The sequence below is a fragment of the Malania oleifera genome, chromosome 11 (assembly GCF_029873635.1).
Source record: "Malania oleifera isolate guangnan ecotype guangnan chromosome 11, ASM2987363v1, whole genome shotgun sequence".
NCBI lineage: Eukaryota > Viridiplantae > Streptophyta > Magnoliopsida > Santalales > Ximeniaceae > Malania > Malania oleifera.
In genome coordinates, this window is record NC_080427.1 from 43,968,385 (window position 1) to 43,984,963 (window position 16,579).

Below are 16,579 nucleotides of genomic sequence, written 5' to 3' on the forward strand. Positions count from 1 at the left end.
TTATTTACAAATCGCAAACAATAGAGGCATTGTAAATAGCCTTCTAATTTGGTTGGAGATGTTTCCCACATGTCAATAAGCCTGCTTGAAGGTTTAGGTGTTTATACTTCCCAAGATGATGTTAAGGATATAATAAGTTATCAGGTTATGGATGGGTTTATGCTGTGTGTTCCTGGAGAAGAGGAATTTCGTTTGGAGAAAGTGAAAAAAGGTGAACGTAAACTACCTAGTTCTTCCCCCCGCTCCCTTGAGAAAACAAAATTCCATTAATAACTAACAAAACTACCCAAAAAAAAAAAAAAACCAGGATAAGGCATCCTCCTCAAAATAGCTAATTACAGTAGAGCTGCCTTCCAATCCCTTTGTAGATCAGACAGTGACATCCCGCCAAAAGTTCAAAATACTGCTCAAAAAAAAAGGCAAAAAATTTAAAACCATCCCACAGCTGCAAACGAGAAGTCAACTGAGCCAAAAATATCCTTGCATTTCTCTAAGCCACAGCATCCAAAATATCAATACACCATAACACCAAAGAGCCCTCCCTCATCTACTCTTCCAATACCCTCATATCTCACAAGTAAGAATTCATACACATTTTCCAGAGCTACCCATATACCACCAAAATTTGAGAAAAGAGCATTCCAAAGATTCCATGCCCCCAACAATGAAGAAAATATGAACTAGCTAGCTTCAAGTGTTCTATTAATTTTGATGGAAAGGGATGAGGAAGGGGCATTACTAATTAATATAAGTAGCTTCTTCAGTTGGCTTCTCATATTTAAATTTATTTTTTTTTGTTTTATTCTCTGTTAATGGTTATTTGGTAATTTAACATCATTAGTATGTTTTAGAGTTATAACTCCGCCTGTGATGCACTTAATGTCATACTCTTTTCACACACAGCCGGTCCCAAGCCCAAGTAAAAGATGAGGGTTGCATTACGTAACTGATAGCCAGCGTGAAATTTGTCAAATCACTATGATATCGATCCTTACCGAATATTTGTTGAGGCGTCTCTACGAGCAACGCATGCACTTACACCACTAGGTGTAGAAAAAAGTGGGCGAGGGTAGGCTAGGTCGTCGCCCTGAAGCAAGGCGCCGTGTCAATGCCCGAGTACGTTGTCAAATATGTGAGGGTTCCCGCATCATTCTAGATATGGGTGGGAAAAGACGTTAATTCAAGAAACTAAGATTAGATAAGCAACTTGGAATATAGGGACACTTACAAAAGCATGGAAATTGTAGACACGACGATTAGAAGAAAAATTAATATAATCTACCTTCAACAAACTAAGTGCGTGGGGAAGAAAGTTAAAGAAATTGATAAATCAAGATTTAAACTTTGGTACACCAGAAAAGAAAAACATAAAAATGGGGTAAGAATTATTGTAGACAAAAACTTAAAAGATAGTGTTGTAAGTAGGAAATAGAATTATAAAAATCAAGATGGTCTTAGGTCAAGAGATGGTAAATGCTATTTTTTAATAGAGTTAGCTACCCTACTTCAAAGAGTATTTGTATCTATACCATCTTCTATAGTTCAATCACTATTTTTGATCATTTTATCTTTAAATTTTATTATATTTTCTTCCTTTAGATTCCACCACCTAGTTCTCTTATATTGGTTTATTTATCTTTTTTTTTTTTCCATTTTTTAATACATATATTTAATACTAAAACTCTATGTTGTGTAATTAAGCCTTCACTTGGGATAGCTTTACAATCCTTACATGATAAACAATCTACCTCCCTAGTTAAGAAAAAATCTATTTGGCTTTTATTTTTGTTTTCATATCCATATCTTTCATGTATCATCTCATAATCTTTATTATCCATTTCAATGTGTCCATTCAGATATGCTCCTATAAATATTTTCTTTGTTCCTCATATGCCTTATATAATACTATCCATATTTTCCTAAAATTGTCTCTTAAGATTTTCTGCTAAGCCTACTTGAGGAACATAAGCACTATCATAAGAGATTAATTTTAGGTCAATCAAGAGGAAGATTTTCTAATAGCAAAGAAAGTTGGAGGTGGGATCAAGATGTCCAAAGAGTTGTAAAGATTAAAAAAAAAAAATTGGCATAAAACATGGAAAAAATATGTATAAACATGGACAGCTTTGAAAAGTATAAAAAGGTAAGAAAAGATGCAAAAAAGACCATTAGTGAAGCTAAACATAGATCGTTTAATAATTTGTATGATAAATTAGATACAAAAGAAGTGGAAAGAGATATATTTAAACTTGCTACAGCTAGAGAAGAAAAAGTAAGGACATAGGTAATGTAAAACATAACAGAAGTGAGGATGATCCTGTCTTGGTTAAGGAAGAGGATATAAAACAAAGATGGTGAAGTTACGTTCGTAAGTTATTTAATGAAAAACCAAATAGACGACTTAAACTTAGAATTGAAAAATAAGAAAAGGCTAAAAAATGTGAGATTTATTAGCAAGACTAAAGTGAACAAAGTTAAGTGTGCATGAAAAAAGATGAAAAATGAAAAAATTATAAGACCGAATGTAATGACCCGGAGATTAAAATAATTAGGAAATACAATAAATGAAATGGATTAATGGGAAATAAGGAAAAAGGAAATAAATTAGAAGAGGGACAGCAGGCCTCGTCGACGAATGTCCTGTCCTCGTCGACGAGTGTCCTTCTAAAACTCGTCAACGAATCCACATGTCTCGTTGACGAAGCCCTGTCTATAAATAGGTTGTTCTTCATTTTTCAGCGTGAACTCGCGAACTCTCTATCCTCTCTCTCTCTAAAACGGTCTCCCAGCCTTCTCTCTTTGATTTCGCGCCGGATTTGACCTGGTTTGACGATCTAGAACCACCACGAGGTTCGTAGGATCGTTCTCTGCAAGGTTGTAGGAGCTGATCGTTAGATTGAAAGGTTTGAAAAGCATCTCAAAATCAGGGTAAGTGAGTTATTTTGGGAATTCCTTAACAAATAATATTATCTGGAACCTAGGAATTAGTAAAAAGGTGTTTTCTTAAGATTTGAGTTAGTAGGACTTTATTTAATTAAATAGGATTTTTGAATTCAGGGTCCAGGTGAACGCTGTGGTATCAGTTCGGGGATCCTATCAGCGTAGCTCGAAATTCAGGTAAGGGGGAAATTTATGTATTAAATCAGGTTTTTCATGAATTAAAATGGATTATGTGTTATATATATATATTTATGTGGATTTAAAAATGCCAACCATGTAAAACCATGTTTTTTGAGCCTAGGAATGCTTATATAGCTATGTATATGTGAAAGTAAACGGATAAAAGTGAAAAGTAATTTTCTGAGGAATTTATGTAAGAAATAAAATGTAATTTCAGCATATAAATGTTAAATGTGGGTTGGCCTATTTTACAGGAATATGAATGAATTTTACTATTAAATTGTGTGGCATGAGATTCTGTGCAAATATATATATTAAATGTATGAGATGTAGGTTAAGTAAGTAAAGTATTGAGAATAAAATATGATATGGACAATGTTGCTTGTGTATGTTAAGTGCAACCATGTAAATGTAAGACAGCTGAAAGGCAACCATGTTAGCAGATCCTAGCGCATTTCTATGTGGACTAACCATTAGCAGATTCTAGCGCATTTCTATGTGGACTAACTGATGATGGCTAAAGACCAACTGTAGTACGAAGGAATGAAATGAAAACGTTATGCAATGAAATGACAATGCAATTAAATGAAATGTGAAACGTGAACGATACAAATGGGAAAAAGTCACTTAAAGTGAAATGAAATGCAATGTTAAATTATGAACATGAATGGATGTGTATGATTAAATAAAGACAGAAGGAATGATGTATTATGATATTAGAAGTATTTATGTACGTAGAATATGCTATGATTTGGGCAGGGCGTACTCTTCACCTGAGGGCTTGCTAAGAAATGCGAGTGCACAAGTAACTTCAGATGTGGCAGTAACTGCATAACGTACTTGGGCAGAAGGAACCTACTTGCATGGGCGGGTAGATTTCCCTGTCCTTAGGGTCTTTACCGGTAAATTATTATTAAACTGTGTGAGTACAAGATTAATCTAATACTTGACGGCTTACTGAGTAAGGTGACTATCCTGGTATGCTTCAGTTGTGATTTTAGGGTTACCTAAGTATCAGGGCAAAGGGGTGCTACTTGTATGGGCAGGTAATCACCCCTATTCTTGGGTAATCTCGTGGGTTAAATATTTGCATGTGATTGTTTAGGTTCAGAAAACGATTTCAATGCTATGATAATGATTTGCAAATGTATTTAAAATGATATCTTTATACCTCATGTTAGTCACACGCTATTTTAATATATATATTTCTTCCCTTACTGAGATGTGTCTCACTCGCATATGATTATTTCTTTTCCAGGACATCCTCGAGGTCAGGCTTAGGGAGCTCGAGGGTATTTAGTTTTTTTTAGAAATATAAAGAAACAGGGTATATGTTGATGACGTTTTGGATGTAAATATATATGCTTTATGTTTTATGTCATTATGATTTTAAGGATGTTGAGTAAAGAATGGTTGTGAAAATACTAAAATGTTTTGGGAATTATGTATCTATGGAAATGCAATTGATGGTTGGATTTTAAGAATCTATAGATAGAAAATAGTAAACTCTGGTATTATGACATTATGGTATTACAGTATAATGCTATACGGAGATTATGTTTATGTTTTCCGCTGCGAATGTATGTAAGGATTTATGATTTATCAGGATTCTATCAGGTATAACGCGCCGGACCCGAGTTTAAGGGTTCACACCGAATAACATCCCAATTGAAGTTTGGAAATGCTTAGGCGATAACGGAATTATGTAATTAACTAATTTACTTAACACAATTACAAGAACAAAGAAAATGTCATATGAATGAAGGAAAAGCACTTTAATACCTATATACAATTATACAAAAATAAAAGACATATTCAAAATTGTAATAATTATTGTGGAATTAAACTTATAAGTCATATGATGAAACTATGGAAAAAGGTAGTTGAACAAAGATTAAGGCCAGGAGCGAAGGGCATAGAAAATCAATTTGGTTTTATGCCCATAAGATCTACTACAGAAATTATATATCTTCTAAGAAGATTAATGGAAATATTTAGAGAAAAGAAGAGAGTCTTGCATATGGCATTTATTGACTTAGAGAAACCATATGATAGGATACCTAGGGAAGTTCTATGGTGGGCTTTAGAAAGAAAAAAAAAAAGGTGCATGTAGTAAGTATACTGATGTCATTAAGGATATGTACAATGGAGTAATGACTAGTGTAAGGAGATTAGGTGAAGAGACTAGAGAATTTTCAATCATAATATGTGTACCTCAAGGAACAGCTTTAAGCCTTTATCTTTTTGCTTTAGTGATGGATCAACTTACTAGGATTACCCGAAAAGAGGTTCCATGGTGTATGTTGTTTGCAAATGATATTGCATCGATTGATGAAACTTGGGGTCAAGTAAAGGGTAAGTTAGAATTATGGAGAGAAGCTTTAGAATCTAGGGCTTTAGGATAAGTAAAAATAAGACAAAATATATGAAATGTGATTTCAATAATAGTAAGAGGAATATTGGAAACAAAGTTAAACTTGATGATGAATAAATAAATAAATCTTGTAGATTTCAATACCTTGGATCTATTATGAAAGCTGAAGAAGAAATTGAAGAGGATGTAATTTATAGAGTTAAAGCAGGTTAGATAAAATAGAGAAGTCCTTCGAGTGTGCTTTGCAATTGTAGAATACCCTTAAAATTAAAAAGGAAGATTTATAAGACTGCTATAAGACCAGCTATGCTATATGGATTAGAATGTTGGGCAACTAAGAAATAACATATCCAAAAAAGTAAAAATTGTTGAGATGAGAATGCTTGGATAGATGAGACATTGAAAGATGAATTAAGAAAAGAACATATTCATGGTAAGTTAGGGGTAGATCTCGTAGAAGATAAGATAAGGAAGGGATGACTCAGATGGTTTGGGCACTTGCAATGTAGGTCACTTAATGTACTAGTGAGGAAAAGTGAGTTAGTTACTGTGAGGGGCAATAGAAAGGGTAGGGGTACACCTAAAATAACTTGGAATGAGATAATAAGGATTTAATAGCCTTGAATATGTCGAAAGAAATTGTCCATGATCGAATAAATTGACAAAAAATGATTCATGTAGCCAACGCCACCAAGTGAGAATTAAGGCTTAGTTTTGTTGATGTTTGTTGTTTAGTATGTGTTAGTTATGTTAGGTTAATAAAGGTATTATGGTCATTGGTATAGTACTTGACATATATCATAAATATAGGGGAGAGACCTATCGTTGAGGTTAGGTCTTCCATTTTGCCCAATTATTCAACATGGTATCAAAGCATGATCCAACGTAAACACTACCACCAAACCAAACTCAGTCATTGCCGGGAAACACCCTCCAAAAAGCCAAAGCGGCCCCCACGCGCCAGCGCATGTGAGAGTTTTCAGCCACCTTTTTCTAACTTTTTCCTCCAGAATGTTCTGATTCCTTCCATAGACCATAGTATCAAGTTGTTTGGCATGTGTTTTGCTCAAAGATCCAATCTTTATTTACCATGGAATTGTGGTAATTCGTTAGTTTTTGTTTGGTGTTAGTAAACGTCATTGGTGAGTCACTGAGTCTCTTGGAGCAATGGCAATGTTCATAAGCTGTTTTTGTGACATTGTGACTGTTATATCAGTTTGTTAGTGACCTGTCCATGTTAGCTTCAATGATTCACCATGTTTGTGGCTGCTTTGATTGTTCCAGCGCTCTGTGTTAGTCAATTAGGGCTGTGTCTAAATTTCTAGGTGCGATGGCAGCCTTATGCTGACTAATTTGTGAATCGTCTGTGGTGGGTCACCTTGTAGAGGATTTCTCTAATTGTTCAAGTGCAATATGTTGGTTTCTTGGGGCTATGTCAAAGTTTCTTAATGCTGTGGCAGCCTTGTGCTGATTTCTTTGTGACTCTTTCATGGTAGGTCACCTTGTTCGTGGTTGCTCCAATGGTTCCGATGTTGTCTGCTGGTTTCTTGGGGCTCTGTCAAAGTTTCTTGGTTCTGTGGCAGCCTTGCGCTGATTTATTTGTGAATAGTTCATGGTGGGTCACTTTGTTCGTAGTTGTTCCGATGTTCCAAAAATTAATCTTGTTATCATTGATCTAAGTTTGTGACTATTGGATGGAGTTTGCAAATCCCAAAAGTATGGTTCCCTTATTAGTCACCTGTTTTTTGAGTGAACCACACATTGTGACTATATCAAAGGACGAGTATTCAAGGTTTCTACAGTATCAATCGTCTCAACCAACAATTTTTCACATTGCATGTTTTGCCGAAAAAGGTAATCCGACAACCTGTATGTCATCTAGTATCTCTCTCACTAGTCCTTGAGTTATCGATTCTACAGCCACTAATCATACGACAAGTGCAACCAACTTATTTTTTCCCTCTTATATCCTAAAAATCTACCTCAAGACACCCTTGCTGATGGGTCCACTACTACAGTTAAAGGGATAAGAACAGTAAATCCTACTCCATCTCACTTGGTTCTGTTTCATTCATTCATAAATCCCCTTACAATCTCATGTTAGCTAGTAAGCTTACAAAGTCACTGAATTGTTCTATAACCTTCCTTCCTAATCCTGTGGTTATTCATGATTTGAAGACGAGGAAGGCAATTGGCATAGGATGTGAGGCTCGTGGGCTTTACTATTTTGAGTCGTTCTCTCCTCCCATTGTCTGCACAGCCGCTACTACACCACTTCAAATCCATTGTTTCCTTGGTCATCCGTCCTTGGACAAGTTGAAACAGCCAGTTCCACATTGAGTATTGTGTCTAATCTTGAGTACGAGTCTTGTCCATTAGGAAAACTTCACCATGTTCCTATTGCTTCCCAAGTTGACAAATAAGCGGTTAGACCTTGCATGCTAGTCCATTCTGATGTTTAGGGTCCTCATCGTGTCATGTCGAAGTTGGGGTTTTGGTACTTTGTTACATTTGTCGATGACTACTCCAGGATGACTTGGTTGTATTTAATGAAAGATCATTTTGAGTTGTTCAATATCTTTTGTGCCTTCTCTTCTCAAATAAGGACTCATTTTGATATGCTAGTCAATATACTTCGTAGTGATAATGCTAAGGAGTACTTTAGCACTCAATTCACTACCTATATGACTAACCCTAGCATGATTCATCAACCATCTTGCACCCACATTCCACAACAAAATGGAGTTCCAGAGCATAAAACAGACATATTCTTGAACTCACTCGAACCCTATTATATCAAATGAATCTCTTGAAAGACTTTCGAGTGATGCTATGCTCGCCACTTGCTTTCTCATAAATAAAATGTCATCATATGTCCTTAATGGTAAAATCCCACATTCAATTCTCTTCAACGAGGCTACTTTGTTCTCCCTTCCTCCTCATATACTCAGTTATGTCCTTCGTTCATCAGTTAAATCTAGAAAGGGACAAAATGGATACTCATGCTACCAAATGTACATTTCAGGGTTATTCCTATACTCAACGAGGATATCAATGTTATAGCCCCCACTTTACATTAATTCTTTGTCTCTTCTAATGCCACCTTTTTCGAGTCTACACCATACTAATCTGAATCCTTGAGTTACGTTGACCTTGATGAATCACTCCCACCAATTATTTATGCCTAATTATCCTACATCTTTATCCAGTTAGAGTACTTCTTGCCACTTGGATCATTCCAATTTTCAAATATACACACAGCAACTCAAGGGGGGAGAACCTCCTCCAACTTCTACTACCGCACCTCTAGTTTCCTCATCTAATGATGTTATTTCCTATGATGTTGATCCTCCTATAGCTGCTAGGAAAGTTAAACACACTTGTACCCAACATCCAATTTATTGTCACCCTCATATTACTATTTTGAGTGTACTCCATCTTCTGTCGTTCTTCCAAAACCTATTCTAAAGCCCTATACCATTATGGGTGGACTATTGCAATGGTTGAAGAGATGCGAGTGCTACATGATAATGATACTTAGCATTTGGTACTTCTTCCTCCTAATAAGTTTGTGGTTGGTTGTCATGGGTTTATCCTGTGAAGGTCAATCCAAATAATTCCAAGGCTCATTGAGGGCTCACCTTGTTGCTAAGGGATATACTCAAGTGTATGGTTTGTATTATTCGGACATATTTTGTCCAGTCACTAAACTTACCTTAGTACATTTGCTCATCTCCTTAGCCACTACTTGTCTTGGCCTCTGTATCAATTAGATGTGAAGAATGCTCTCCTACATGGTGATCTTAGAAGGAGGTCTATATGAAGCAACCACCTGGGCTTGTTGCTTAGAGGGGAGTCAAGCTCAGTTTGTCGGCTTAAGAAATCATTATATGGTTTAAAATCAATTACTAGAGCATGGTCGGGTAGATTCAGTGCAATGGTACTTGAGTTTGGCCTCCAACGATATGCAATATCACTCCATATTTCATCGTCATACTCCATCTAGCAGGATTTTGCTTATTGTGTATGCAAAATGACATTGTGATCACTAGTGACAATGATAAAGGCATCCAGGACTTGAAGGTTTTATTACAGAGTAAGTTTCATGCCAACGACTTGGGAACATTGAAGTACTTCTTGGGTATAAAAGCATCAAGATCTCATATGATAACCATCTTGTCGCAAAGTATGTTCTTGATCATGTAGATGAGACTGAGCTGCTGGGATCCAAACCTGTTGACACTGCCATGGATCCCAATTGTAGGTTAGTGACAAATTCGGGTGATCTGTTGCCTAATCTAGAACGGTACCGAAAACTTGTTGGAAAATTGAATTATCTCAGTCACTCAACAAGATATATCATTCACAACAAGTGCTATGAGTCAGTTTCTCAATTCCACAAGAACAAGTTTCTAGGATGCAGTAATTCGCATGTTGAGAAATCTCAAAGGTGCACCAAGGAGAGGTCTCTAATATCAAGGTCAGGGTCACATTTGTATTTAAGGATATACAAACACAAATTGGGCTGCATCACCTTCCAACCGAAGATCCACAACTGAGTATTGTATCTTTGTATGTGGTAATTTGGTTTCATAAAAGTGTAAGAAACAAACTATGGTGGACAGCTCAAGTGTTGAGTCTGAGTATAGGGCTATGGCTCACACTACATGTGAATTAGTCTGGTTAAACATGTTGTAAGAACTAGGTTTTCTACATTCTCAGCCTATGGATTTGATGTCTGATAATCGAAGTTGTTATTTATATTGCCTCCAACCCAATCTTCCATGAGGGGACAAAGCACATTGAAGTTGATTACCACTTTGCTCAAGAGAAATTTGTGCAAAAGCTCATTACAAACACTTATTGAAGTTTGATTTTCAGCTTGCTGATATGTTTACTAAATCGATGGGAGGTGATCATGTGAAATTCATTTGTATCAAGCTAAGAGCATATGATATATATGCTTAAGCTTGAGGGGGAGTGTTAACGGTTATTTGGTCACTTAGCATTATTAGTATGTCCTAGAGTTATGTCAGTAAGCATGAGTTAGTAAGGGTATTATTGTCATTGGCATTGTACTTGACATATGCTACAAATAGTCAAATAGAGCGAGAGACCTATCATTGAGGTTAGGCCTTCCATTTTGCCCAATTATTCAACAATCTCGCCAAGGACTTCAAGTCCACCCATAGCTTTTTTTTTTTTACTCCTCTTTTAATATAGTTCATTTATTATTTATTAAAAAAAAGTGCTAGACAGTTGAGCTACATTCCAGTCTATAATATTGGTTTGGAAATTAACAGAAACAACTATACACAATGGAAAAACAATGGGAAAAAAAAGTACCAAAATGGCAAAGTTGAATCGGCAATCTCCCAATCTTCACTTGGAAATGCTACACAACTGTCATCATACTGAACACATTAGACATTGTACAGCACACAGATATAAGATGCCTGGTAAGAAGAAATTATCACCTTGATCAATCAGTATTGCAAGAGAAAGAGACAAAATTATGTTCTACAGAGTCTTATTCTGTGATTTTCCATGCTCCCCACCATTTTTTTGTGAAGATTCTCAGTATTCTAATTTATATAGGATTGGGATCATGTTTAATCATTTAAGCACTCTTTAAGAGACTCAAAAATAGATCAGCATATGCATGCCTGAGGAACATGCAGTACATGGTCTAACAGTTTCCTACATATACTAATTACGTACATAGTAAAAATCTCCTCAAATCAATTTATTAAAAATTGAAAGATTGAATTATGACCTCAATAGTGCATCTACCAATGCAAGTGCTTCAGCGCTGGCTTCTACAATCAGAGATGGTGCCTATTGTGCAAGAAACAAGTAGGAAAAGTTAATGGGACAGATTCTTAGAGAAAAGTATATTGATGCTACCTAATATACAACAAAGATGTACAGAAGTCAATGGTACAGAAATTTTAAACATAACAAAACGAAATTTATTAGTAGGGAGGAAAGAGAAACTACAAGGAGGACAAGTCAAAAATCAAAAAAAAAAAAAACAACAAAATAGACACAGAAGAAAATAAAAAAGAAAATCTAACAAAATTAAGTCAAAAAGTCCCATATCCAACCATTTCCTGCCAAATTAGTTAAAGCCTTTTAAATTAGCTAATCATGTTGGCTCGAGGAGTGGCGCAGCCTTGTGCCTCCATGAAACACCTTTGCAGACCGTTGAACCCACCTCTTCCACTATATTCTTACTGATGAGGAGGAGCATAGCCTTGTGACGGGTATTGATCTCACAAGAAAAAATTTTAAAATTAAGACCTAGGCAGTGAACATTAATTCTCTGCTCTGGCTGACGGTTCCCTTTTTAATCTCCTCTTTCTTCTTCTTCTATCTCTTGCCCTAACCCTAACCTCATTATTGTTTAACTAATCAACTTAGGGCCCTAGTTTGTACCATTGTGAATGTTGTAAGTCAATTTATTGAGGCTCACGACCTGGTCCTCAGATGCTATACGCACATTCTGAGGGATCTCAAATCTGCACTGGTTCATGTTTTATCATAGTGAATCACAGTCAAATTTGATTAAAGAATACATAGATGTCATATGGGGTGGATTTCCATACAACAGATCAACTACAGGATATTGACATATTGTGTATTGGTACGAGACAAGTCCAGGAAAATATTCAAATCATTGTAGCTAGATCTAGTGCTGAGTTGGAGTATGGAACCATAGCATATGCTACTCCTGAGTTTTTCTTTTAGTGAAAATTAAGCTCCATATATTAACCCAGCTCGAAAAAAGGCAATTAATCCAATACATCAAGCTCAGATCAAATATAACAAAAAGAACATAATATAGAACTGCTTCCTTGACACAACTAACCAAGCAGAGCAAAAAGATCACTTGTCAAACTTTGGAAATCTTCACCAGAAATTCACCACCAGTATAAAAACAACTGTTCAACAGAGCATTTCTCCCACTAAATTTAGCAATCATTGCCAGAAATTCAGATCACATATGGCAGCTTATTTTAACAGCATGTATGACAATAGCTATCGAATTAATCGACCTCTCATCAAATAATAAATTATTTCTGGCATTAGAAGAGCTAGAAACGTATCTTATACGAGCTAGCATTTATACACTAAATTACGAGATTGATCATTGTTCGGTGGTAATCAGCACATTCCAAATCTGAGGATCAGCTAGATTCAGACAGCTCATGTCAAATCTGAAAATCAGATTATATTTGTTGTAAAGTTAGAGATCGAGGAAAGAAGAAGAAAAGAAGAGAAGAAGAAAGCAAGAGAAACACAAAGGCCACCGTTTCCTGGAGACTTACGTAAAGCTCCACGTCTGCCCTCTTATATATTAATAATAGTAAAAGTCTTAAGAACAAAACTACCCCCACTCATAGAGGTGTAATCGGTTTTTCATGGTTCTACTACAATCAAAACCGAACGCCAAACTGAACTCTTCAGTTTCCAGATTTTATGAATCGAAACTAAACCTCATACCATCGGTACCAAACAGCTGGTTTACCGCTTTGATTTGGTTTAAATCAGTTTTTTTTAAATGTTTTGAACTGTATTGTTGAACCTCCTAGGAGGGTGGATCAGGAACATTTACCAGACCTGGGCCTGCCTCATAAGCCCAGAAGGTGAGATGGGGTAGGGGAAGGGTGGAGTTAATATTTATAGGAAGGGTAATCTCTTCCCTTCCCATGCACAACCAATGTGGTATGGGAAATTTGGGAGGTGGGCAGCATAACCTTTCTGTTGCAGAAGGGCAAGATACTTGTCCCACATCAAAAAACCACATGCTAAGGAGCCTCACCATCCTTTTTTTCTTCCATAAAAAAAGAAGAATTTCATCAATAGATTAAGATCATACAGCCAGGACAATAAGATATCTCCTTAACAGAGTCTGGAAAATTCCAGATAAAAAACAAAGAAAAAAATTGGGAAACTAAAAAAAGAAGGGGGGAAAAAAAAACCAGCATGAACTAACAATCTAATGCATAACGCCAATGATGTTGACTATCACAAAAACTCAATCCCATAAAATTCCCCTACTCCACATGCCAAAAAGAAGCCAAACAATGTATCTTTTCCCAAAGCAGCAAATGACGACTTCTTCACTAGAAATATATGCGCATTACACTCCATCCACAACCCCCAGAAAACTGCAAATATATATATAGCACATTTCCAGAGCGCTGCCCTTTCCTTTTTCATGCAAAAACCAACAAAAAAACCGCCAAAAAGTCATCCACTGCCTCTGAACTCATCCAACATTTGCCTAAAATACCAAATAGCTCATTCCATATCATCCAAGCATAATAGCAATGTATAATCAAATGCAATGCAGATTCTGAACAGCTAAAACAAAGAACACAGACATCTGAAGATAGAGCCTCTAAAGGTCTCCTGACCTGATGTAAGTCATAAAAGACCATGCATGTCCCATTCTTCTTCCTCCAATAAAACTCTCGTCAAAATAAATTACTTGATTTCTTGTTATTGGATTCAGGGAATTATTAGCTACAGTAAAAAGCCTAAAATGTGGTGTTGGACGGTTCTAAGTAGCCCTAGTCCTACGGTTGACCCTCTTTGAAGCACACACACAATATCACAATCTATGAGAAGAATTGAATTACTCAAGCATGAACATCACAAACATATTCTAATGATCACAAGTTGTTGAGATTTTGAAAACATATATGATAAAAAATTCAAAAGCACTTAGTTGATCATTTGATTCAAGTAATCAAGTTCACTCTAAAAGATGTTATATTAGAAGTCGTAGATCACAAGTCCTAGCGTACAAATCAAAAATCCCTAAGCACAGTACTAGCAAGCATGTTCATGTTGAAAATCTAGGAAGAGTCAAAAAGAATGAACAAGGTTTTTCAATCAAGGATTCGGGTAGAGTTTCGAGGCTTACAACATACTTTTAGGGGCTGTTTTAGATGGTCACAAACAAGGAATTGAAACGAGCTTACCAAAAGGTTTGTATATGTCAAACACCGAGACACACGAGTACTCGATCGCACCACAAACAAGCTTGTTGATCCTTAGGAATCTTGAGACAAGAATGAAGCTTGAGGTGGTTGAGGCTGTGAGCTATGAAAGAGGTGTGGGTGTGTAGTGTTGATGATGACGTTGATGTCGTCGTGGTCTCTCACCACCCAATCTCTGAGGAGACAGAACGTAGCCTCACACTACTCACTCACAAGGAGAGGAACAAGATTCAAAAGTTCAAGCAAAAGCTTCTTTTTTTTTAATTGATAATGCAAGATGCCTTTTACAATACAAGTGATGACATACTTATAGCCTTACATGCACATGACTTGCACATGGCTTCTTACAAGATTAAAGAAAATACAAGAGTAAAATAAAACACTTAAAACATAAGTAATGAGGTTCCAAGGAAATAGTTTGTCATAGGAAATAGTTTGCCATAGGAAATAGGTGCCTAGGAACTAGAATAATTATGATAGTGGAGTCTAAGAATATTAAGATGAAATAAATGCTTCTTGAAAACCCAAGACTCTTTGACTTGCAAGTTGTTGTGCTTCTTGTAAAACCAAGACTATTTGACATGCAAATTGTCATCCACTTTCCAAGCTAGCTTTTAATAGAAGCTTCAATTGCTGCAAATAAAGTTCACATCAATGGTGGACTTCGGGTGGTCGTCCACGTGTCACAATATCCGCGAAAGATACTCGAGGTGCATGTTGATCCCCATCAAAATGATTTGCAAGAAGTTTTATTAAATTTTTCAATATGGAAGTCCAGGCATTGCTGACAGCTAAAATGATAAAAAATATAAATGTGAGTATATTATCACTAATATTACATAAAATTATATAATCAATAATTTGTTATATTGGTTTTCAATTTTGGGCCCAAAACCAAAACCAAAACCAAAACTAAAAATTTTTATTTTTAAAACCAAACCAACACCGAATACTAAAAAACCAAACTGAGACACATTTCAGTTTGGTTTACAATATTTTGGTAATTTTTGTACACCCGTATCCACTCACACAACCTAATTGCTGAAATAAAGTACTAAGTTGGAGACATGTAAATATCACCCAACCCCAACTTGTTATGACCACTAGACAAATTAGGCTTAACTAAAGGCTTTGTAAAAACAACGCCTAACTAATCCGCAGATTTTACAAAAAAGGAGTCCTCACAACCTTCTTCAATACAGCATCCTCACAAAATGACAATCAACTACAAAGCCTTCGATGAGAGAATTGTTCGCTGCTTAACTAAAGGCTTTGTAAAAACAACGCCTAACTAATCCACAGATTTTACAAAAAAGGAGTCCTTACAATCTTCTTCAATACAGCATCCTCACAAAATGACAATCAACTACAAAGCCTTCGATGGGAGAATTGTTCGCTATTTCTTTCACATGCCTTGGTAGAAGGAAGGAAAAGGCACTTCTATGCTGGCGTGAATTACTTGTAGTTTTATAGGAAACATGGTTGGAGTGTGATGCAAGGATATTCACAGGGAAGAAATTAAATTGAGCACTGATTTGGGATAAAATTCAGTATTTAGACTCACTGTCGTATGCTGGTTTGGATTTTTCAGAGGATTTAGTTTCCACCAGATACAAAGAGATTGGACGAACCTATTGGCTTGTTGACCTTTTCTTTTTTGGTACTTATTAGTTTTTTTTCTGGATAGTTCCAGGGTTTTTTCAGGAGATGTCTCATTCTTCCTCATGTAAATGCTCTTCCAATCAACAAAATTTTCTTTCACTATCAAAGGAAAAAAAAAAAAAAAATCTGCCCTTTGCCTCTTAATTTTGTTTTTTTTTATAATAAAATAAAGTATATTAGATACAGAAAGAGAAGTTACAATGAAAGAGGACAAGAAGTCCATCCCAAAAAAAAAATTATATTATATTAAAATAAAAAGGAAAAAGAAAAATAAAAATTAACAACTTAACAAGGAACCCCCTCTTCAATCTTTTTCCTTCATAGTTCACCAAACTCATCAAGTTAGCTAGCTTCCTTTGAAACTTTTTAGCTCTGTTTTTACACCCATCAAGACCCACTTCATTTCCCCCAG

General features: G+C 35.9%; 1 protein-coding gene across 4 annotated transcripts in view; it reads right to left on the minus strand.

Annotated features, from left to right (window-relative positions):
* Positions 1-16,579, minus strand: part of LOC131167892 (transportin MOS14) — a 148,831-nt gene that overhangs the window by 95,531 nt on the left and 36,721 nt on the right. For all 4 annotated transcript variants that reach the window (XR_009140175.1, XM_058126952.1, XM_058126951.1 and 1 more), the window contains exons 8-9: positions 11,271-11,332; positions 10,841-10,897 (exon numbers count right to left, since the gene is read on the minus strand). Coding sequence is in view for 3 of the 4 variants with exons in the window: in XM_058126952.1 (XP_057982935.1) it covers positions 10,841-10,897; positions 11,271-11,332 (119 nt within the window). In the remaining variant the exon portion in view is untranslated. The remainder of the gene's footprint in view (positions 1-10,840; positions 10,898-11,270; positions 11,333-16,579) is intronic.